A 22,315-nucleotide genomic window follows, 5' to 3' on the forward strand; every position below is an offset into this window, starting at 1 on the left:
AGGGGAGGACACACACTTTGAACAGGCGTTTGCCTCCTCCTCCAGTATGAATAGAGTGACTGTGAGCAAGAGGCAGTCAAGGAACATTCAGCCGTAGAGCCTGCACTGCTCAGCTGTATGCTCACAACAGATCGTTGTCTGGGGCAAGAGGGCAGCAGGCCATGCATGAACACACAATCCGAGAGATAATGGTGACCAGCTACTCTTAGGAACTAAGGAGAGATTAGCTGTCCATGTTTTCACTGCTAGGCAGTGTCTGTCTTTGCTAAAAGAGAGCACTGGGACTTGTCTTTGCTCCTTAATAGGTTTCAAGTTTTTTTTTTTGTTCTCATCTCAGCTCCTTTGTCAAACATGGGGTGCTCCTCATCCAGTGCACAGACTGTTGATCAGGAGAAAAGACCAGGTACAAAGCCAGAGGAGAGCAATGGAGACACAGTAGGTAAGTGGTGATCACCTTGGTGGAGTTCAAATGTTTAAAAGTGTGTGACTGTTTGTTTGTGTGTGTGTTTTTTAACTAATGAGTGTGAAACATGATCTATACTCTGTCTCAAGACATGTCCAGTAGTTTCTCAGTTACTTTCTGAGTCAGGTCTTGCTGAGGGGTGTGTGACTGCTGCCGGTACGTCTGGTACACCGTGTGCTTTTTCACTCTCTCTGCTGCACAGCACACTGCAGTGCAGAGAATTATTTATGTTGAATTATTTTCACATCAGTGCCCAGAAGTGGTGGGCATACACTTTTTAGTCATTTAACTGTTATTTTGCACAACATTCCTCTGACAAACACTGGAAACAGCACTGTATTATTTACTGATGAAATGAGACCTGAGAAGGAGCTGATTTGTACGATCATGTTTTATTCTCTACTTCATTCCATGAAGCACATTTGGGATTTAAATTCATTTAGACTGTTAGACTTTAACTAGGACTACATGCAGCTCCTACAGTAGCACTGCGTGAAAACCAGCTGGGAGAGTTTAGCAATTTGAAGCCTGAGGCAAGAGTTGTGATCCAACCTGTTTTCTGCTGCTCTGATTTGTAACTTTAGATATTTCCCTCACGCAGAAAAGTGCTTATTTTCTTCAAAGATCAAATGGAGGCGATCTAAATGTCAGTGTGCATCAGCTTCATGTTTCCAAAGTTTGTGTGCAGACAAAAAGGCCAGTCAAAAAGCGAGTCACTCAGATTATCATCTGTGTGTGCGTGATAAGGGGTGCTTGAAATTTGCTCCAGGAATTTACAGCTCTCACACACAATAGATGCAGGATCACAAAGAGGAGAGGCTAGAAGACTGACGGCCTCTTGCAAACAGTTTTGTCAGGCTGTTCTGAAATTCCTCTGCCAGGGACAGCAAAGAATGGCCTCAAACTTTTTTTGCATCTAAACATACATTCTCTCTCTGTAGGTAATTGCCTTGGTCTGTTTGGCTTTGCATGTGTTCAAGCCTGAGCAGACACCCACCAAGAGGTCTGACACAGACCATGATTGTCCATTCATAGCTCCAACAACCTATTGGCACATGGCTATGTCATGCCAGGCGCAGCTGCATGTACAGTGTGTTCTCACTGTGTCTCCCCCCACAGACACGGCATGACAGTTACAGTCCTTGTTAGAAAATGTTTCTTTTTGTATGTAATCACTTCAGCTCCTTCATAATTTGATCTGAAGAAGGAAAAGATGTAACTCTTAGTTTTGTTTTTTTGTTTTTTTAAGATAGAAGCCTAAACAGGAGTTATGTACTCATTACACCTGGCACAGTTCCTCTGTGTTCATGAACAGCACTTCCATCTTCCACTATGTCACCGTATGATGTTTGTGTCAGGGCATTGTCTCTCCAGCCAGCCAGCTATGGTCACCTGGAGAAGCTTCAGTTGGTTTCCAGGCCCTTACATCACCCCAACAAGAAAATTATTGTGCTCTTTGCCCAGGCAGTGTTCTCTAAAAGTGGCTGAATGGGTGGAGGTTTAAATCGTACAGTATACAGTCTGTTTAACAAACCAACTGTGCGACATCCAAGTCACCACTGGTCCCATCCCCTGTCCGGGCCCCTTGCCACCACCACCACCACCACCCCCACCCCTCTTGTGCTCCTGGCCAGCCATGCCACTGTTTTGACTGGGATCTCTGTCATCTTTGGCTGCTAAATCATGTTGACACACAAGTCATCCATGCCCGGAGAGGCTGTCTCTGTCTCGACCCAAACATACATTCAGGCTTTTCAGCACCAGTTCTGGCCGAGAGTTCAGACGACAGCTTTCTGCTCTGTGTCATATTTGGTCTTTGAGGTGGATCTCTGGTCAAAGAGCAGGAGACAACATGGAGAACATGTTGGAAATCTTTTTTTAAGAAGCTTAAAAAAACTGTCTAAAACTGTCTAAAAAGCCTGTAACAATTCTACACTATTAGCTCAAAAATACATATTTCACTGCACCTAAATACTTTTCGGGGTTGCGTGTTCTTCCACTGGCTCAGCTTCATTTGAATTGCAAGGCCGTCACATTCCCTTCCACCCATCACTCTCAGCTCTTTTTAGCCCTTCTGACAGATAAATAAAATCAGGAAGCTGCAGCGTCCAAACTGTCCACCCATTCAGCCAACTGAGCCCCCAACTCCCCCCCGGCTTGTCTCATTTGTGAACAATGTTCACCCAGTTATCTGTAAAATAATAATACACATCAAAAGCTTCTGTTAGGTTGTTGTGATTCTTGTAACTGAGATGTGCATCGAAGTTCCTGACATTTAAGTTGAAGTATCCAAGCCCACTATTGTTCCTCGTCTACTATAATATTTTCCCAAGCCTTATTAACACACACAGCTATAAGAACAACGGTCAAGGAATGAGAAGAAAAGTATAGTCTTCTCTCCAAAGTCAGCAAAGCCACTGTCACGTGTATTTTTTCTTTTTTTTTGGAGTGACTTGCATGTCCTCAGGGCTGTAGACAAACACAGGCTTGAATAAATCATGTTTTCAGCTACGGAAATGAAAGGATATTTTCCTCAGCACGCACTCAGTGCGCCCCTTAATGCTTATTTCCTATCACTGGCATTCCATGTTGGGTTAAGCTGTGCTCCTGCTGTATTCATGGGGTTAGGTTTTATGTCTTGAGTGAGTTAAAGTAATCCACGTAGGTAAATTATTGTCCCTGTGCACATAAAATGTATTACTCATGATATGTTTAATGCAACACTTAATTCTCTGCATGCATAATTTTTATACATTTTCAGAAGACTATTATTTTGAAATCAGTTTAGAAATAAACCATACAGGAACATACATAACATACATACATCCTTGCACAATTCTAGTCTGTGTCTGGTGCATGTTATCAGAACTGACAAATAAATGATGAATGTGGTCAATTGTTAACAAAACCATTCAGGTCAATAGACCAGTTCAAGCACAGATCCAGACCCCCTACCAAGTGTCCAACTGATTCAAATGAGTAACCCTCCTGAGGACTTTTCTGTTGCTCAGTGTTGTCATGCAGTCAGTGTTACAGATTAACAGGACATCACCTGCTGAAAGGACTGATGAAGACTGATTAGTGTCACATGGTTGTTAGTCGTAAATCCTGATCAAGCTTTTCCTGTCCCTTGTATTGACAGCAGTCAGAAACGGTATCATCGCAGAAGATGCGCAAACCATTGAGGACCAGATGCAGCTGCCTGTGCAGACTGCTTTACCAGATGATCTTCAACCAGGAACGGATGGTGAGGCAGAGGCTGTGTTAGTGGCCCTGGAGGCCCAGGAGGATCTTGGCTCTGGAGAGGACCTTCTGGCTGCTCCTGAACCACAGCCAGAACCTATTGCCCCTGAAGAGACGGCTCCAGAAGCACCGGCTGCTGCCCCAGCTGCTGCTCCAGCAGAGGTCTCTAATGAACCCGAGGCTGCTGTAGTGGTGGTGGAGGCACCACCCCCTGTGGAGGAAGTTGCCCCTGTAGAAACTGTAATGGCTGAGGCCACGCCTGAAGTCAGCCTTGTTGAGGCCACAGAGGAGGCCCCTGTTGCTGAATCTGTTGTGGCGGTGCAAGCAGAGGCCCCTGCTGTTGTTGAGGAGGTTCCTGCTGTGCCAGCTGAGGCCTCTCCTGAGGTTGCCACCCCTGCTGTTGAGCCTGTTGTATCTGAGCCAGCAGAGGCCCCAGTGGTTGTGGAAGAGGCCGTAACTGTGGCCGTTGAGGCCCCTGCAGAAGTGGCTGCTCCTGTGGAGGTAGAGGCTCCAACTGACAACGTGGCACCAGAGACTGCTTCGGCAACAACGGCTGAGTCCTCAGAACCAGCACCAAGTGAGGCTGCGGCACCAGGTGAAGCTCTAGTACCAGATGAGGCTTCAGCACCAAGTGAATCCTCAGCACCTGTAGAGGCCGCAGAGCCTGTAATAGATACTGAGATTGCTGCAGCAACAATTCCAGAGATGCTTCCATTATGTCCAATCACAGCTGAAGCAAAAGCTGAGACTCAGCCTGCCACTGAAGAGGCCGCAGAACCTCCTGCAGCCCCTGCTGAGACTGCTCCACCGGCAGAAGCCACCCCTGCTCTGGCTCCAGAGCCTGAATCTGCTGCTACTGAGCCGGTCCAGGCAGCAGAGGCTTCAGTACCTGCACCGCCAGTTTCAGAGACCCTCGCAGAAGTAGCCCCAGAAGCATCACCTGCAACTGTGACATCTGAGTCCATGGTGGGCACTACAGCCCCAGCAGAGGCTCCTGTGGCTGAACCCATCCCAGCAGACTCTGAAGCACCCACAGCACCAGCCCCTGCTGCTGACCCGGCTCCTGAACCTTCACCCAATGGTATGATACACTAACACCTCAAGAATGATTTCTTTCCAATCCTGTCATACATTTTACATCGCTTCTTGGCATGTTCAAAAAAAGAAACAGCTCATAGCCCCCATTTTTAAGTAGTCCTCCTACAGCGAATGTTGGAAAGTATGAAGATTCCCAGAATGAAATCTATATTTACAAGTGTTTTTAACTATTTAAAGCAAACTGTATTTATATTTAACACCTGACAGTTAAATTTGCTGCAGAGGAAAACTCTTAATGAATGAAGACTGACAACAATGCGAGCGAACGATGGCTGCCACTGTTAAGACGTGCGCTCATCTTGAGGGAGTTTGACAAGTTTTTCCTCATCGATTAAACACAGAATTGACAAACCTGTCAGGGCTCTGACTTCAAGGTGTCATAGCTCCTTTTATTCTGCTCGTTAAGGCATGAATGACAGATTTTGACAGTTTTTGGGTGGAGGTCAAACAGTGCAGCATTGCCACCGGCTGAAATATTTGGGAAATTTATGCAAACATGCGTGAGGCCCGATTCATGTGCAAACAAGCAGAAAGGATAGATAGGAAGCTCTTGTTCACATCCAGGTAAATAAATGACGGTTCTTCACATGTCCAAACAGCCAATCCATCTTCTTGCCACACATATGGCCAAAGTAAGAACGGAGTTTTACAACACCACCCCCTCAACTGTGTTGCCATTGGTAACTCAGCAGGTATCCAACACATGCATGATTAGCAACACCAAACTCTCAGTAAACTATTCAGCTGTCCTTGTACTAAACAATCCCTCACACAGGGTCCCATGCGTGCTCCTGTGATTGGTCGGCGCTGACAGGATGAATTGGATATTGTTGGGCCTGTGAAGCTGAACTGATAACGTAGTGTGAGGCACAGAAAGCAGCCGTACACACTCTGGGCAGCTCGTCTTGAGTGTGTCGATTATAGCAGGAACATATTTTCAGCACAACAGCTCCAGTCACGCCACGCTCATTGTTCCCTGTTGTGAGCTGCACATAGAATGATCATGTCCCACAGCTTTGAATTACACAAAACAATTTAAATACTATACAGGCCTGACTGGATTCCAGTCATCATGCAAAAATTTTGAAGTAAAAAAATAAATACATTCAGGACTCATTTGAAGATGATTGCCTTAAGATTACTCTTCAAGATTCTGTTCTATTTTATCATCTGCGTTTATTTTAGGCCATTTACAATTTGTACGTATACAGTGTTTTCTCAGAATTGGAATGAATGTGTTTTATTCAAAATAAATTTACGAAATCTGGCTACAATATGTGAAATTTTACACCTAAATGTTACTGAGACCAGATATTTTCTGGTTAAAATATAGGTAATACCCAGAGTATCCAGTGTACAGAATTACTGTGTATTAACTAGCTAAATGTACCTCCAGTGGTCAGTTGGACTGTGTAAAGTGCTGCAGTCTAGGTTAAGCCTGCACCCCACTCTTGACTGTCAGAGAACATGTTGTACTTTTAGGGCAGAGACGTCCCTCCAGGCAGCACGTGTGGAATACTGGTCTGGTGTCGAAGACCTTGCATAACTTTTATGAGACTTTCTCTCTGGAGGCTATGCTGTGTGCAAGGAAGACCAATTAGCATACAGTACAGTGTGTGTGTATGTGTGTGTTCAGAGGACAGGTTAGTCACTGGTAAACCAGTTCAGCAGAACCAGATGTGGTTAAGGAGGAACGTTAGCTCTTCACTTCTCCTCTGTGGGCTGAGGTGACAGCAGTTACGTCATAATTTTGACATTGGTAAAGTTATTTGTCAAACTAGTTCAAAGTGTCCTCAGCGTGACAGGCTGAAATATGGCTTGTATTGAATGAACATGTCACGTATGGATTTCTCTCTTTGTGTGTGTGTGTGTGTGTGTGTGTGTGTGCGTGTGCAGTGGTGTCTGCAACAGAAGCCTCTCAGGATACAGAGAGCATGAAGACCAAAAAGGAGGACTGAGTTGGTAAGAGCACAACCACAAACCACACTAAATCCAATACAAATACTGCAGGATCAGACCCACTTACTACGTGTTGGAGAGCAGTCATTGCATGCACTGGAACTTAGCAGAACTTTGAATTCTGGGTGCACAGAACAGATAAGTGAATTCTGTGACAAAACATACAAGGTTGAGTGTCAGTTTTTTGATATCAGCTAAGTCTGTCAAATCTACTTAACGAATATGAATATATTATATTATGAATATGAATAATATTCCTGTGTGTCAGCTGTTTCACACTGTTCTGACTCTTCTCTTATCCTCTTGCAGGTCTAAGAAATCGACCAAAAATAATGACAACTCCTAAAACTACAAATACAAAGTGTACTGGAAGAAAACCATGACAAAGCAACAAAACAAACACTACATTTACAGTATTCTCTCATCATCTCTCACCAAACCAAATTACAGCAGATACATTAACATGCATGGTGCCTTAATAACTTGTCTTTTAGGAAAGATCAGGGTTTTTCCTACATTTGTGATTATAAACCTTTGATGATGAGTTTTCCTACTGAGACCTGGAGTGCCTAGAGCCACACGTGGGCTTTTCTATGCAAAGTGCTATGAAAACACTTGGGACAGGTAACATGAGACAAGACGGTGCAATACTCTGTGAAATCTGTGAACTCTTGCTTTAGAGATTGTTAACTCATCAGTGACTAGAGTGGCAGTGTGCTGAAGTGTAGAGAGCAATGCTTACAGTGAATCCTTGACTATTTAAAGTAGCTGCTTCTGAGGAATACAAGCCAAACACAACTGTGAATAAAATTATGCGAAGAGGTCGAGGCGACACCAAAGTGTGTGAGAACACCAATATGAAAGGATCACACTTTCACAAATTGAATTTTTACATTTTCTGAATTGTAAATTGTGCCATTAATCCACATCTTGCTCTGTGTTTACACATTCTTTAATAGCTGCCTTTTCAATGAGGTTCGTTTAATTAACAGGAATGACAGTACTAATTGTTGAGTGACAGAGTGTACAGTGTAATACTGATAAGCACTACTGTGAGTCAAATCCATGGTTTCTTCAAAAAACTTTTTTGATATCACTTTATTGGTTTACATTGGAAAAATCATGAGTAAATGATGTTTTGTGTAAGGAAATAAAAATGCAAACAGATGATCTGATGCATATGCAAATGATTAGTAATGACATAATGAATCATTGCCAGGTTAAGGATGCAGATGATCCCAGTACTGATATGTCATCTTGCAGTTTCATGGAGCCATTTTGTGCAGTTGCCTGGCAGATGTTCATTAAATTCTCTTCCTGAAAATAACGACATTTCCAACTTACAGGCACTTACAGGCATCATAAGGCCTGCCAACGCTGATGTAAAACGCACACTGGTTTTGCTGCATGACATACACGTGTAGTAATAGATCCCCCGGTGAACAGGATATTTACATTCTCATTAATTCTACATGCTGTGTTAAAAAGCATCAAGGTTTTAGTAAAAGATTTCAGTTACATAAGTTGTGATCGACTCTTTGGGAACAAAAATCTGTTCTGATGTCTGATATCCTTTTTCTTTCTATCTGTTTTTTTTCTCTGTAATATATTCATTCTCTGAGCTTTGTCTATGATTCTGCTAACCTTTTAGTGTACAGAATAAAGTTTTACCCACTAATACGTGTGCCTTTTTTTTTTTTAAACTGAAATGGGACTGTGTGTTTCCAATACCCTAATACATGTTTTATTTTAAACACAGACACAACAGCAGGCCACTTCCATGATCCAGGCATAGAGACATATTTTTCATTGTACTGCTTATTTTCCCTGCAATTCAAATTAGTAATGACATGATGTGCATAAAACGTGTCCAGGCTCCACCGCATGTCATTTAAAATGAATTAATACTTTGCATAAAAGCTGCTTCAGCTTCTCTTGTTCCCATATTTGACATGATGCAACACACAGTACCTTATCCAAAAATTACATTGATCTTTCTCTGAGGTCTTTGATGAATTCCCTATGCTCGCAGTGAATGTTAAAACAGTGTTAGAACAATGATTAGAAAAGGACTTCTGTAATCTATAATATTTTAAATCATATTCGGGGATGTAAATCATACTGTCCTTGTGTATAAATGGTTTTCCATCCTGTACAAACGTGGGGGCATCAAGAAATATCCAAGATATATGAACGAAAATCGGAACCAACTGACAAAACTTTGAAAAAATATCACCAAGTGAGTTTACAGTGATGATCAACACGTGGTTTCACTGAGGTGAAGGGTACAGATCACCAAACATTTATGACTGAGTTACATTACATCATCCATCATCTGGTATAATGAGGGAGGATTCCCATTGACATAGTTGCAACAGCTTCATTATAGATGATACATGTATAATAAAAGGGACTAGTATTACGCAGGAATTAGATTTTATCAGTTCTTGCCTTGTCTACAAAACCAGTTTTTATTCTTTGATAGATGTCCTTGTTAGGAAACATCAGTCAGAGGACCCAAAACAGCAACGGCTTCAATCTCAACCAGTCCACCCTACAGAGAGAAACAGCTTTCAGTTTGGTTAAAACCACAACAGAATCAATGGAAAAAGGAACAGGTCTTCAGAAAATACGTACTCTGGGAAGAGCAGCAACCTGGTAGGCAGCTCTGGCTGGGTAGTTAGTGCTGAAGACTAGAGAAAGCAGCATATTAAATGGGATGAGGTTACAACAGGCACATTTACACATGCTGACACCAAGTGAAACATGAGGTGGGTCTCAGTCTGTTTGTTTCTCTTACTGACTGATATAAAGCAAACCTTTCTCACAGCAGATAGTTCGACCACCACAGGAAGAAAAGCACAGGTTTGAGTAACAACACTAATGAGGTGTTCAGTTCCATAGTCTCAGTCAGTCTGCACAAGCAATCATTAGTCCTATTAGTTACATTTGTGCTTCTCCTGCTGAGACATGTCGCTATGTTTGCCGCCAAAGGGGCTTTTGTAATTAAACCTATATCAAGTTTATTTTTGTATTTGTTGTTCTAAACTTTTATTTTTGTTTTTTTAATTAAGAAAAATCTTCTTGTACACTGGAAATGATGTGTAACAGTGTGGGTGAGCCCAGCATGGGTGAACAGACAAACAAAAACGTAATTGTTTTTTTTTTTTTGTGAAGTTTTCCATCAGTACAAAACTGAAAAATACACAGATTTCTCTGCAAACACTGAATACAGTATATAATAATACTGTATACAATTATAACAAAACTGGAATTTGGAAACTCAACCACACTATTGGACATACAATGGAAAAGTGATTTCTGGGATATGTAGTGCAATAAGTACTTAAAGGTCCTGCACACCCCTGATACACCAACACAGGTGTTTTCACTTATATTGTTTGATGTGATCTCTTCAGTGGACCAAGAAGGCGTGTACAGACCAGGCCTGATTATAATGTCTCTGATCCTTCTATTAGTTTTACAGAACCTGTTAGGGTGGGAGGATTTATAGCTTTGTCATTCTTATTGGTTCATAAAGTTCGATGAGCTCATGTAATTCCAGCATAGCTCCACCCAACTTCAGCCTGAGAGGAATAAGTGAGAACACCTGTGTGTTTGTGTGTTTAGGGTCTCTGAAACCAAAGATCAAGGGATTATAACTAAGATTTTCTGGAAACACAGTTTGAATAGTCATAAATTACTTAGCACCCCTTGATGCCACTCAGAACTGTGTATAGCTGCGTCAGCAGTAAGGTACCAGTAGATGAACAGCAACACAAGTGTGCTGGAAGAGTAAGTACTAAAACACAAACACCAGAGCAGAAGGCCAACCAATACAAAACTACTTTAAAAAAATTGCACTGAGAAGAATCTGGTGCATGTGGATAAACATCCTATTCTTTCCATGTTGAATATTTCTGGGTTCCCATGCAGGCTTTGTATTTAGAGTTGAAGGATTTCTTGGTCATCTGTGGAGCATCAGATGTGGCATGTTGTCTGACATTTAGTTTTAGGCTTAATCCACTGGCAGCAGCAACAGCAGCTCACATTTCACACTGCTTAGTGACTCAGCAAACATTAGCAGTCCCTGTACGAGCCTGATGAACAAAAAGATCACCTGTTTCACACACACAATCTGCAAAAAACAAAAAACAAGGCTAATAATTTTCTGAAAGATGCATCCTGAAAAATATAATGCTCATAAATACATTCATTTCTTTCCATAGGGAGAATTAAGATCAATGTATTTGTAGATAAGCACCCAGAAAAAAATAAGAGAGTAATCCTTCACACTCTGGGTGATAACGAGGCCATTATGCACAAAAGCATCAGGCAGGGTCTTTGTACGTAAAAGCAAACCAAATGAACAATCACCTTCTCGTGGTTAATGCTGGACATCTGGATTGTGCTGACACCTAGTGGCAAAATCTGGACTGCACAATTCAAGTGATGAAGGTTTGCTTATGGAGTCACATGACGGCTTATCACACCAAATTTCTGATCATGACAGATGGTCACGGTCACGATGACATAACAGCAGTGATAAAACTGCAAAGAGGAAATCAGAATAATAGTCAGTCAAACTTACACTGCTTGTACACATCGTTGACAATAGCGAAGTCGTTCATGTCAGCCAAGAGCACTGTGGTTTTGACAACTGCAGGAAGCAATGAAAAAATGATCAGGTGTGCAGTGAAAGATGGGAGACTCTTCCGACAAGTGATCCTTTAAGTGATCTGTTCAAAAATGCAAAACCTTTCAGGCCGTAAAATTGTTCTTACCATTCTCATAACCGCACCCAGCAGCTTTAAGGATTTCACCCATATTTACAAGAGCCTGGGGGAAAAAGCTATTAATGTAGGTGCTCAGTTCTTTATTCTGATTTGCTCATTTGTGAGAGAAGCTGATAGAAAATGGAAATGATGAGAGAGGAAGCTCTAAGGATCAAATAAATTCAAAAGCCTACACTGCATTTTTTCATACTGTAGCACCATCTTGATTAAGTGGATATATAAAACCTAAGAAACAAGCACATTATACTGATCATTACAGTAAACAACTAATTTAGAACCATCTAATAGCACAGTCTGCTGGACAGTGTCCCATTTTGCAGTGGTCCTGGTTGGTTTTGTGAACAGTCACCTGTCTGGTCTGAGCCTGAACACCACCTTGTACCAGCTGTCCACTGGAAGGATCCATCCCCAGCTGTCCTGAGATGTACACTGTCCGATCTACCACCACTGCTTGGCTGGGAGACACACAAACAGAAACAAAGACTTCTCTCCATTAGACTAAACGTCTAAAGTTGCCAAGTCTTCTTGCCGTTCCTCGTGTTCTATAAACCACAGGTGGAGAAGAGACAGTAAATTCGTTGGTAAAAAAGTTGGTACATTCTGAATTTACCAAATCTGCAGAAAATGTGGGTGAGAAAAAGTATTTGTATTTCTCTTTATATTATAACTGTTCTACATGACTGTACCTGTATTTACTTTTCTGTTCTATCAACTCTCAGAGTTCATGTAGTAAATGATAAATGACCAAACATTATAATGCATTATGATAACTTAATAAGGAGAGAAACTGTATTGAGAAAACATTAGACACAAAGCTGTGAGCATAGTTTGCTTTCAATAGTTGACAAAGTTTAAAGAGCAATCCAAAAACCTGTACTTTGGCCCTGAAGGCATATCTCATTGAGGGATTATTGCTCCACCTCCAGACACAACTACTGAGCAGAACAGTGAACTCTTCGGTGCAATTAAACAAATCTTTGTGATCACACTGAGGAAAATATCAATAGTCATAACTTTGTCAACATGTTAACACCCATCTTTGCTTTTAACATATTATTCTGACTGCTGCTGTGTCAGCTGGAACTTGACAATCTGAGGTTTCGGGCTGATGGTCCGCCCTTACAGCTCCTCTCACCTGTACGGGCCGATAGCAGCGGGAGCCTTCGTTGTGCTGATGATCCTCCTGATTAATGCAGCCATTATACTGACAATATGTCAAACGCCAGGTGAATGAAACAAGCGCTACAACTGTGACAGCGTGAGCAGCAAGGAGAAGAGAGAGAGAGGAGCACTGGATGACATAAGAGCTGCTTTACCGTAAATGACATTGTAGACGCGCGGAACATATATTCCTCTTTTTCATTTTATTTTTAGGTCAGGTAAAGAGAAATGTTTCATACTCCAGTCTAATATAAAACACAAGAAGTAGGCACACAATCTGAACAGAAAGCATGCTGAGATAATAATATATTTTTTGTTGCGCCTATACACCACAAATCCCATGAACACCTCACACCCGGAAGCAAACACGCGTCAACCAGCATGATGGAAAGTCACATGGTAGCTAAGTGTTAATGGAGAAGGTCCACACGTTTGGAACAACGCTCCTGACATACAGTCATACTCAGGAACGTAAAGGTGAACATATGCAATCTAGCTAGTCTTTTAAGATATATTTTATTCGTGTTGTCGTTAGTTAAACAAACACCTAAACTTTACGCAGGGTAACGTAACGTGGTCAGCTAGCTGGCGTTAGCGATAGGCACAGTGGCAAGTCATGTCGCTGCTTGCGGTTTGCAGCTCTTTCGTTTAACCAACAGTAAGTCCATCAGCTGGAGTCTCAGACGTGTGCCGCCTTGTTTTCTGTAGAAAATGTCCAGTGCCAAAGTGAAGATGCGGGAGAAGAAGATGAGAAACCAGCCCACCAGTGTGCAGTATCCATCCTCTCCCATGGATGTGGAGAGCAGCGCGCAGAACGGAGGTACTCTGCCCTCCCTGTTTATGTGTCCTCGTCTCTGTTTCTACTCTTGTGATGCTGTATGTGCCCTTCTCAACATAACCTCCAATCCTCTCGCTGCTGCTGTGTGGTCACATACTTTGCATGTGTCTGTGATTTATGTCAAAATGATAATCTTCCCACAGGTGGTGGTGGTGGTGGTGATGGTCCATCAGGCATCCATCCATCTACAGAGAGGTCGAAGAGCCCTCACTGCATTGGATGGGTCCGTGGACACCGGAAGGATGGTGGAAGCTACGCCAAGGAAATGCCCAAGTACATCACTGGTAAAGACATTGTCCTCCTCGTACAGATTCACACTGGACTGCATCATGAGGTGTTTTTGGTAGGAGGATTGTGTAATGTCTTCACTACCCAAGTTAATTGTCCAGTGAGATCAAGTGTCATCACTTATTAAACTGCAGGCCAAAGGATTTGATCAGCTTAATGCTTTTAATTTAATGCTTTTGTTTTTGGATCCATTAATGTGGTGCATAACTTTCGTTCAAACTAGGATGTAAGGAAATGGAAATGGAAGAAACTAAGAATGAACTTGCTTCTGAAATGCAAATGCAGTGTCACTGTCAGATGAATGACAGTTAAAAATCAGTGCCTTCACTCTTCTCTCCTGCTGCCGTTCCTACCCAGCTGGTGCTTTTGCTAAGGCCAGGGCATCAGAGGTGAGTGCCATGTTGAAAGCCGTCACCAAGACGACGGGCAGCTGCCATGTGTTCGGAGCCCTGCCCAAACACATGAGGAGACGGGCCATGAGCCACAACACCAAGCGGCTCCCTCGCAGACTGAGAGATGTGGCCAACAGAATGGTAAAGTTTAGGATGCTTACTTTTCACATCTTAATGTCTCACTCAACACTTTATTTCTCCCTATTTCACATACCAACTCTCACTCTTCAGTGACATTTCCGTTCCTTTCCTCTCCCAGCGGGAGAAGAGCCTCCAGGCTGGCTCGAAGAAGAAGAAGGAACAGGCAAAGAGCAAGAGCCGCAAGGCGCGCCGCCGGCACGGAAACCTGCTGCTGGAGTTCAACCGCCGTCAGAGGAAGAACGTATGGCTGGAGACACACATTTGGCACGCCAAGCGCTTCCACATGGTGAAAAAGTGGGGCTACTGCCTCGGGAACAGACCCACATACAAATGTTACCGCCCCTGCTACAGAGCCATGAGCAGCCACTGCTTGTTGCAGGTGAGCACACAGGCTGGGAATACATTTCATTCTTCATTTACTCCACTGGATTGTATGGAAGGAGATTTCAGTACTAGTAAAATCACTCTCTGGTTCTGTCCTCTCAGGATCTTTCATACTACTGCTGCATAGAGCTGCAGGGAGAGGAAGACAAGCTGCTGGCTTCTCTGTCACAACTGACCAGCAAGGAAGCTGGTAAGTTTATTCCCTAACCCAGTAACTGATACACAGGTTTTAGTCTTTCTCCACTAATACCTTTATACTGGGTTGTATTTTTAACTTTCACACTAACTCTTTTAGCTCATTTGAGTCTTTTCTGATTCACACAATCTGACAAGTTATCAGCGCTCATGTTTCAGTAACTGGAGAAATATGCATGTTGGTGTGTGTTTTCAGGTCCTACATTTGCTGCAGCACCGTGTCTCTCAGGGCGAAGACAGGGCAGTGTGGTGGTGTTCAGAGCGGGGTGTTACCCCTCGCAGCCCCTGGGCCCTGTTACCTTTCTCTGGAGACCCCGTACACAGGGCTCAACTCACAGACAGCTGTGGATCTGGGCTCATCCCACTATTAAACAGGTATGAGGGGTTTTAGAGGTCTAAATCGTCGTTGTTGACTAATGCAAATGCATATACATCATTGAAATTACAAACATAACCATAGAAACGAGTCATTAAAAAGACAAGATCAGCGAAGCTGTTAACTCCAGATACTGTGTTCTTTGTCCAGGATCTTCTCCCTGAGTTGCAAAGTGTGTGCCAATGTTGTGAGGCTGTAGTCCCTCCAGTTGTGCCTGTGGTAACACCTGTAGAGGGTGCTCCCACCCCAGAACCAGAACTTAAACCTGAAAAGACCTCTGAGGCCATACAGATCCCCGGAACCAAGAGAAAGCGGAACTCTAAGAATGCCAGTGGACCCCCTGCCAAGAAGATCCTGGGAGATGGAACCAGATCTCCCACCACCCCGGTCACATGGAGGTCCAGCTCAACGGGAATAGTTATAAAGTTAGTACAGTTTACAGGTTTGATTCAGATACAGACTGAGTAAACATATGGGTGGTTATTTTACCTGCAGCGTTTGTATCTCACTCGTGAATCTGTTGCAGTGATCTCACCATGGAGATCGTACGCTTTCGCCTGATTGGACCACAGTCCCACACTGTTCTGGCCGAAACTTTGGAAGCCGCTACAGCCTGTGATGTAAGGATTACAGTGTTATCAACATGAAAAGTGGAGCCCCCTCTGAGCTATGTTTACATTTCACACTGAATAACTGTGTATTTCTTTCTCCCTTTTTTAAGGAAATAAATAAATCCCAGCCGTCGTCCCTTTGGTGGCCTGAGCACTGCAAAGACGAGAGCAAGATGAATCTGCATCAGCAGCAAGCTGATATATTTCACACACTGAAAGGTTTATTCTTATTTCTCAGTCTGAATTAAAGTATTGTTGTTGTTTTTTTTTCGTCTTTAATAATTTTGCCATCTGACACACATGCTTGTCTAACAATGACTGTTTTAATTCATCCAGACATCTATTCAACGGGAGAGCTCCCCTCAGGCACAGTGCTGGGTCTGGCTGTAGATGACCCCAGGCTGACTTTACCAACAAAGAGGGTTAAAGCTTTGCCCTGTGTAAAGCAGACGCAAGGTAAAGTCTGACCTGCCAAACAGGCAGATGAGTGGGCAGGTTGTTTACAGACACAGATGATGAATAGGACATGAAAACCATAGATTATTTCCTCAGACATGAATCATTCAGTAATTGTTATCCTATCTCTTCTCTCTCTGGTTCCTAATGTGGACTTGCACGTCATACAGTTTGCAAATGGACGTAATAGTCCTTTTCATACGTTCTGACACCCGATCATTAAATAATACATGTATATTTGAACACAGAATCAGTCTGTTGTGTCTGGTCCTGAGGTTGCTTCAGTGAGTACACATCTGGTTCTGTGCTCCGGGGGGGCCTCTGCCTGGCCATGCAGATGTTCCAGGTTCGAATCCTGGCAGGACCCTGTACTCCGAACGCACCCACAGCGACTGACAACAGCTGATTCACTGCCTATGAGGAGATACTACAAAGACAATGAGGGCTGCTTTCAAACAGCGTCTTTGTTTTTCTAGTTTTCACAGTTCTGGTGAAAGTGTTTTGTCGATCCTGTCACTTCAGAGCTGTTCACAGTTTGCACATTTTTATTTTACAATAAAATTAGACCAAAGAAAAACCTATAATGTCCTATCAAACCTATAATGCAAGGGAAATTACATTTCAGTGATAATACCATGGGCAGAACTGTCTAATGCCATACTTCATTGCTCACACACACACACACACCCTTGTTTACTTTGCTGGTTGTTAGTCCTTTTCTGTGTTCACATTGTAATAAGGGCGGAGGAACAGGATTTAATCACTTCTCCTTGAAAGGCACCATATATTTAACTGAATGGAATACCCATATCCAATATCTTACAGGAATTTAAAAGCAAACATAGGAAAATATAAGATACATCTTTTTTTGTTAGTATTCTTAAGGACCTTGATCAGCATCTGCAGCCATAACAGAAGGCCCAGGCTTAAACTAACCAAGATTATTCTTCAAATCATGTCACGGTGACATTTAATCACAAGATCCTGTTTTAAACACCAAAGCTCTGTCTCATCTTCAGTTTTCCTGTGGATTAGAAGGAGAGCAGTGAAAGGTGGCTCTAGTTTCATGAGAGACATTGGCAGTTGAATATTTTTCAGCAGATCAAGTTCAGGCTTTGCAAACTCAGTCGCCAGTAGTGCTTGATTCACGTGGGTGGAGATCCAGGGCTTGAAGACCTATTCCAGGAAGCAGGTTACTGAGTTATCTGTTTGTTTGTTAATTTATTTCTTTATTTTTTACAGCATCTTCTTGTTTCCACGGTTGTTTTATTAACCAGCGATCAAGTCGCTGCTCATTTAGATTTTGGGTTATAAATCAGACATAGAAAACTCCATATGTCACAGGCGCTAGTGATGCTGGTCATACAGGAGCGTGCCATGTGTTTGCACTGTGTGTCTCTTCCAGAGGTGGACGAGGAGAAGAGGAGGGAGCTGATGCTACAAGGAGTGCCAGAACACTGCTGTCAGAGTTTCCTGTGGGAGCAGTCTGTACGGGACAACGTCACCGATAACAAGATATCAGAGCAGGTAGCTTATCATTTTCTTACCACCATAAATGTCACACAGTCATTCTCAGTAATTGTTATTGCCCCTTTTTTTGCACCAACATCTCTATTTATGAAAGATAAGCTTCGATGTTGGTCTAACCTTTCGCAATTTCTGTGTCTGGCCACAGGAGTTGAACCGTATGAGGAGTGAGGTGCTGGTGCCAGGCTCCAGGCTGGGCACCACTCCCCTGCAGGGCCGAGTCCCCATTCTGCTGGTTCACCAGCCTGGCAAGCAGGTGGGACATGAGATGAGCTCCTGGGGTGCTGGATGGGACCTGCTGCTTCCTAAAGGCTGGGGCATGGCCTTCTGGGTCCCACTGGTAGGTGGCATGGACAGTGCTTTTATTTGATTGAATTTTGCCTTATCATCTCTGCATTTCTTCCAGGATTCAGCCACAACCAGCAGTTTTGTTTTCCTGCAGTAGTATTAGTAGTAAATTTGGTTTAACTTTGTTTAAAACACTCAATCAATTCAATTCTCATAAGTTGCTGCCTATCGTATGGTTTTACGTGGTGTAGAAACCTTTTCTCATAGTCTAACTGTAGACATTAAGATGTATTAGGTTTATAATATCAGGCAGAGGGACAAGGCCAACTTTGTCCACTGGGAGGACAAAAAGGGGATAATTAGCTGCATACTGAAATTTACAAGCTCCCAAAAAAATTCAGCAACAATTTCAGTGTTCAGATGAGATTTCCTTTTTCTTTGTTTGTCCTGCATCTTGGACATGTGTACTGTCAACATTCTTCAGTTTGATGGATTTGATTTGGCCGGCATATGTCGTCCAAATGTTGAAACAGGTCAAATGAAGATTTGGGTAACGTATTCAGTGTATAATTCAGTGTCTGTATAGAATGCTCTGTGAAAGATACTTGCATAACTTGGATGCCTTGTCCATGTTTTGGGGCAGTTCCATTTTGTTTGGACGAGCACTGTGAAAATGTTAACTGTACCTTGAAATTTAAAGGCAGACTGGAAGCCCTCAGGTCGCCTACAATCCAATGTTTACTCATTTCTCTCTCTGCCAGGTGTACAGAGGAGTTCGCATCGGTGGGCTGAATATGAGTCTGAAACACTCTCAGAATAAAGGAGCCCCGCACTTCCCCCATGATTACCCAGACTGCCCTGCGGGCATTCGTTTTCAGGAGGAGCAGGAGGCCGAACTCCTGGACAAGTTCAGAAGGTCAGCTAAGAGCTAAGCTGAGAAGAGGAACCAAAATAGTAATGCTGTGTGTGGTTATTGTTATCAGAAACATGTTAAAGCCGGTATTCATTGCAGACATCTTGTACTGCCAAACCCTTTTGTGTATTTTGTAATATTATTCTGGCATATAACTAAAATGTCAGCCTGCTGACTGAAGACAGGATCTTAAGAACTTGCCCAGAATATAAAAGTCCAGTTTTCTATCATGGTTCTACAATTTATTTTAATTAACCATTAGCAAACTTAAAACTACCCTGTAAACCTTAAGGAAACATGTTTTCAGTTATATAAACCCGAAGTAAGGTGATGATGAGACTGGAAAAAGCTTTGTTGTGGTTCTGTTACCATATGACTGTGCAATCGTCTGCAAGGAAAAGATAACAAGCCTACAGTCTAAGTAACTGCTGAGATTGTCAGTGGATTAGAGGTTTTGATAGGGGGAAGCACTCCAAAGCTCTGACCCCAGTTAATTTCCATTATGCAGATCTTTCCCACCATGCAGATGAGATGGTAATAAGGCTGCATGCTGCTTATCCCCTCCTATCCACTGCTGCACAGTCGTGATTTGTTACATAAATTGGCAGGGTTGGCCCAACAGTTTGACAAGGGTTTGACCTTCCGACCTCTTCCGTAGGCGTCCGCCCGCCAAAAGGACCAATTACATTAAACATGGCTGTCTGGCTCCGTTCCGTTGCCCATGGCAACAGCTGGCTGAGGAATGGGAGCTTATCACAAGGGAAGGAAGACAGGAGAGGAAAAGAGACAGCCCGACCGAAACCACAACAGACCCTGACACGGTTATGGAGGAGACATCGCATCAAGATGTCGCTGTAACAAAGCCTCAGAGCTGCTTCACTGTACTGAGGTGAATGTTTTGTTTTATTTCTTTTATAATCTTGTTTGTGATTTATATCCTCCTCTTTTTAGTGAAAACAAACTCTCATCAGTCAGAACTGACTCCAAACACACACGCCCACCCCAGGTTGACGCTGAGGTCCCTTCAGACATTTAACATCCTGCACATCCAGATCAAATCTAACAATATTAATACAGTTGACTTTTAAAGGCCTCTTGAGCAGAAATCTGCACTGTTTTTTTTTATTTTTTATTTCTGGCTTTGGACTCCAGTTATCACTTACTTCTTTCCTCCTCTGTATGAACAGACCCGAGTGCAGCTTTTGACAAGCTTGATGCATGGCACTTCTCCAGTCTGCCTCCCTTTCATCATAATGTCCCCTGATGAGAATCCCCAAAGTACATCCAGCCTTAAATTGCTGCAATATATCACAGAGATTAATAGAGGGGAAGAGTTGCATCTGTTCTCATAAAACCATCACACAAGCTTTGAGTAATGACTGACTTTATGAGGAAAAAATTGGATTGATTTCCATTGTCCAGCCGGCGACCTTTTTGTTTTCAGCATAAGGAATTTAAAAACACTTTATGTCTTTCAGGTTGTTTAATGGGGCAAATGAAAATGCAACTTTCCCTCTTGATATTAATCACTTGTTATAAATGGATATTACTTGTTTCTTTGCTACCTAGGAACAGGAAGTCTCTCAGACTGCTCTCCGGTTGGTGCAGACCCACGACCTCTAAAGGTCAGAGGCGGCGGCGCGTCGGGGAGGTGCCGCCTCTCGACTCTTCAGCTGCGACGTTGTTTCTCACAGAGCACGGGATGAGTCTGGTGTGGGTGCGTCTGTCGTTGTTATCTAAGGGCAAACCGGAGCTCCATGCCATGGTGTGTGTGCCAATCACAGAGGACCTGAAGCTGCTGAGCAACGGGTCCGACAGCAGCGGCCCCCAGGAGCCACCGCACAGAAACCACTTTAAAAGCAGAATTAAACGCAGAAAGAAGGGCTCCAAGAAAGCTGCTACTTTCTCTTTGTCCTCTGACAAGACTGAGGGTAAAGGGTCAGACCTTCCCTCTGCCTCTGAACCAAACCTCGCCACTTCTGCTGAAGACCCCAAATTATCCTCGGAGACTTCAAAAGATCTCATCTTCGGGCTGTGGCCGGATCCCCTGCCGAGCATCATCTCTCACTGCTCCAGAGTGACTCTAGGCTGGGTCACGCAGGGCGACTTCTCCCTGTCTGCAGGCTGTGGGGAGGCTCTGGGGTTTGTCAGCGTCGCTGGTCTTGTCAACACCCTCCTCAGCCAGCCGAGCGAACACAGAGGAACGCTGCTGTTGCGCAACCCCACGTCCCTTCATTACCGCTTTGCTAAAATCAACATAGAGGTCTGATTGAAGCATCTGATCAGATGCAGAACTTGATTTCCCATAAACTCTGAATTCTGCTTTAATGGAGAAACATGAACACAACTTTTGTCCTAAGGTTATATGCAATTAGGCTGCATGATGCGTCATTAACTAAGTGATCTCACAGAATCCCTGTGCCTTTACTCTATCTTTCTGGTATTGTGCCATCATCTACCCTACAGTGTTGGCTGAGGACTTAATGCCATGCATGTGGAATGACGACCAGCTACCCTGCTACCAGGTGTCAGTACTGAAAAGAGAATTTTTAGTTGTGTATATTTTACTCTTGTCAGAGACATCCTCATCGTTTCAGCTGAATAATGTTGGTTGTTTTTGCACATTTCATATCAATTCCTTTGTCAGAGGAATCAGTTAAAAAATAGACCTGAATGAAAACTTAGTTTCAGTTAGAAATATCAGTTAAGTGTTTTATCAACTGGGTTTCAAAAAGGTATTAATTTATGGCTTATTGTGCTTCCTTTTATATCCAGACTGAAAGATGCTGAGAGCATTTATGTTGGTGGCATTCTTTTGTTTTCAAAAAGTCAGATTAACGGGTTTGGATTTGAGGAATGTGCCAGTTTCTGTTTAAAAATGCCACAGAAAAAGTTTTTGTTTGAACATAAGCTAATAAAATACTGCACATGACAGCATATGCCATCTGTGTGTAAATCCTGTCACCTTCACCTGTGTAACATCACACAAGTGCCACAGCACGCTTAATAATTTAACCTCCAGCACTGAAATGCAAATTATAGTCTGGCCCTTATAAGTAAATGCATTAAGCAAGTGATACTTTAACATTCATTCTTTTTATAGTTACACTGGCACGAACAGTGGTTTTCCACACATCCCATAATGTGTAGGTGGCAGATAAGAGTTTTGTTGCTTGGCAACACTAA

The 22,315-nt window shown here is 42.9% G+C and overlaps 3 protein-coding genes across 5 annotated transcripts; 2 read left to right on the forward strand and 1 right to left on the reverse strand.

The window, feature by feature from the left end:
* The first annotated feature begins 97 nt into the window (after window positions 1–97).
* On the forward strand, window positions 98–8,435 carry LOC121186507 (skin secretory protein xP2-like). 2 transcript variants are annotated; one of them, XM_041045257.1, is made up of 5 exons: window positions 98–191; window positions 338–439; window positions 3,606–4,787; window positions 6,701–6,766; window positions 7,073–8,435. In XM_041045257.1, exons 2-4 carry the CDS (start codon window positions 352–354, stop codon window positions 6,760–6,762), a joined length of 1,332 nt encoding a protein of 443 aa, XP_040901191.1. In that variant the 5' UTR covers window positions 98–191; window positions 338–351; the 3' UTR covers window positions 6,763–6,766; window positions 7,073–8,435. The 2 variants fall into 2 exon arrangements, with proteins under 2 accessions (XP_040901191.1, XP_040901192.1); XM_041045258.1 differs by having other exon boundaries at window positions 122–439; window positions 3,609–4,787.
* Window positions 8,436–9,237: 802 nt separating this feature from the next.
* Window positions 9,238–12,831, reverse strand: LOC121186508 (2-iminobutanoate/2-iminopropanoate deaminase-like). The gene is made up of 6 exons (XM_041045259.1): window positions 12,695–12,831; window positions 11,909–12,014; window positions 11,548–11,602; window positions 11,355–11,423; window positions 9,401–9,456; window positions 9,238–9,317 (listed from the first exon to the last, which is right to left on the reverse strand). Exons 1-6 carry the CDS (start codon window positions 12,757–12,759, stop codon window positions 9,258–9,260), a joined length of 411 nt encoding a protein of 136 aa, XP_040901193.1. The 5' UTR covers window positions 12,760–12,831; the 3' UTR covers window positions 9,238–9,257.
* Window positions 12,832–13,081: 250 nt separating this feature from the next.
* pop1 (POP1 homolog, ribonuclease P/MRP subunit) lies at window positions 13,082–22,061 on the forward strand. Of its 2 annotated transcripts, none has more exons than XM_041044858.1 (16): window positions 13,082–13,197; window positions 13,429–13,540; window positions 13,702–13,842; window positions 14,204–14,379; window positions 14,498–14,758; window positions 14,866–14,953; window positions 15,155–15,333; window positions 15,485–15,759; window positions 15,861–15,954; window positions 16,056–16,164; window positions 16,282–16,401; window positions 17,807–17,928; window positions 18,077–18,268; window positions 18,978–19,132; window positions 19,788–20,018; window positions 20,699–22,061. In XM_041044858.1, the coding sequence occupies exons 2-16, from the start codon at window positions 13,432–13,434 to the stop codon at window positions 21,396–21,398; spliced, it is 2,952 nt and encodes a 983-aa protein (XP_040900792.1). In that variant the 5' UTR covers window positions 13,082–13,197; window positions 13,429–13,431; the 3' UTR covers window positions 21,399–22,061. The 2 variants fall into 2 exon arrangements, with proteins under 2 accessions (XP_040900792.1, XP_040900793.1); XM_041044859.1 differs by having other exon boundaries at window positions 13,125–13,197; window positions 13,380–13,540.
* Window positions 22,062–22,315: the final 254 nt, after the last annotated feature.

The sequence above is a fragment of the Toxotes jaculatrix genome, chromosome 8, assembly GCF_017976425.1.
Source record: "Toxotes jaculatrix isolate fToxJac2 chromosome 8, fToxJac2.pri, whole genome shotgun sequence".
NCBI classification, from domain to species: Eukaryota; Metazoa; Chordata; class Actinopteri; family Toxotidae; genus Toxotes; species Toxotes jaculatrix.

Coding starts and splice junctions, on each gene's coding strand:
- LOC121186507 (XM_041045257.1), top strand. CDS start 352: ATGGGGTGCTCCTCATCCAGTGCACAGACTGTTGATCAGGAGAAAAGA. Junction 440..3,605: donor GAGCAATGGAGACACAGTAG/GTAAGTGGTGAT, acceptor TTGTATTGACAG/CAGTCAGAAACGGTATCATC. Junction 4,788..6,700: donor TCCTGAACCTTCACCCAATG/GTATGATACACT, acceptor GTGCGTGTGCAG/TGGTGTCTGCAACAGAAGCC.
- LOC121186508 (XM_041045259.1), bottom strand. CDS start 12,759: ATGGCTGCATTAATCAGGAGGATCATCAGCACAACGAAGGCTCCCGCT. Junction 11,424..11,547: donor TGGGTGCGGTTATGAGAATG/GTAAGAACAATT, acceptor TGCTTCCTGCAG/TTGTCAAAACCACAGTGCTC. Junction 9,318..9,400: donor AGGTTGCTGCTCTTCCCAGA/GTACGTATTTTC, acceptor TTCTCTCTGTAG/GGTGGACTGGTTGAGATTGA.
- pop1 (XM_041044858.1), top strand. CDS start 13,432: ATGTCCAGTGCCAAAGTGAAGATGCGGGAGAAGAAGATGAGAAACCAG. Junction 13,843..14,203: donor AATGCCCAAGTACATCACTG/GTAAAGACATTG, acceptor GTTCCTACCCAG/CTGGTGCTTTTGCTAAGGCC. Junction 20,019..20,698: donor AGCTGCTTCACTGTACTGAG/GTGAATGTTTTG, acceptor TTTGCTACCTAG/GAACAGGAAGTCTCTCAGAC.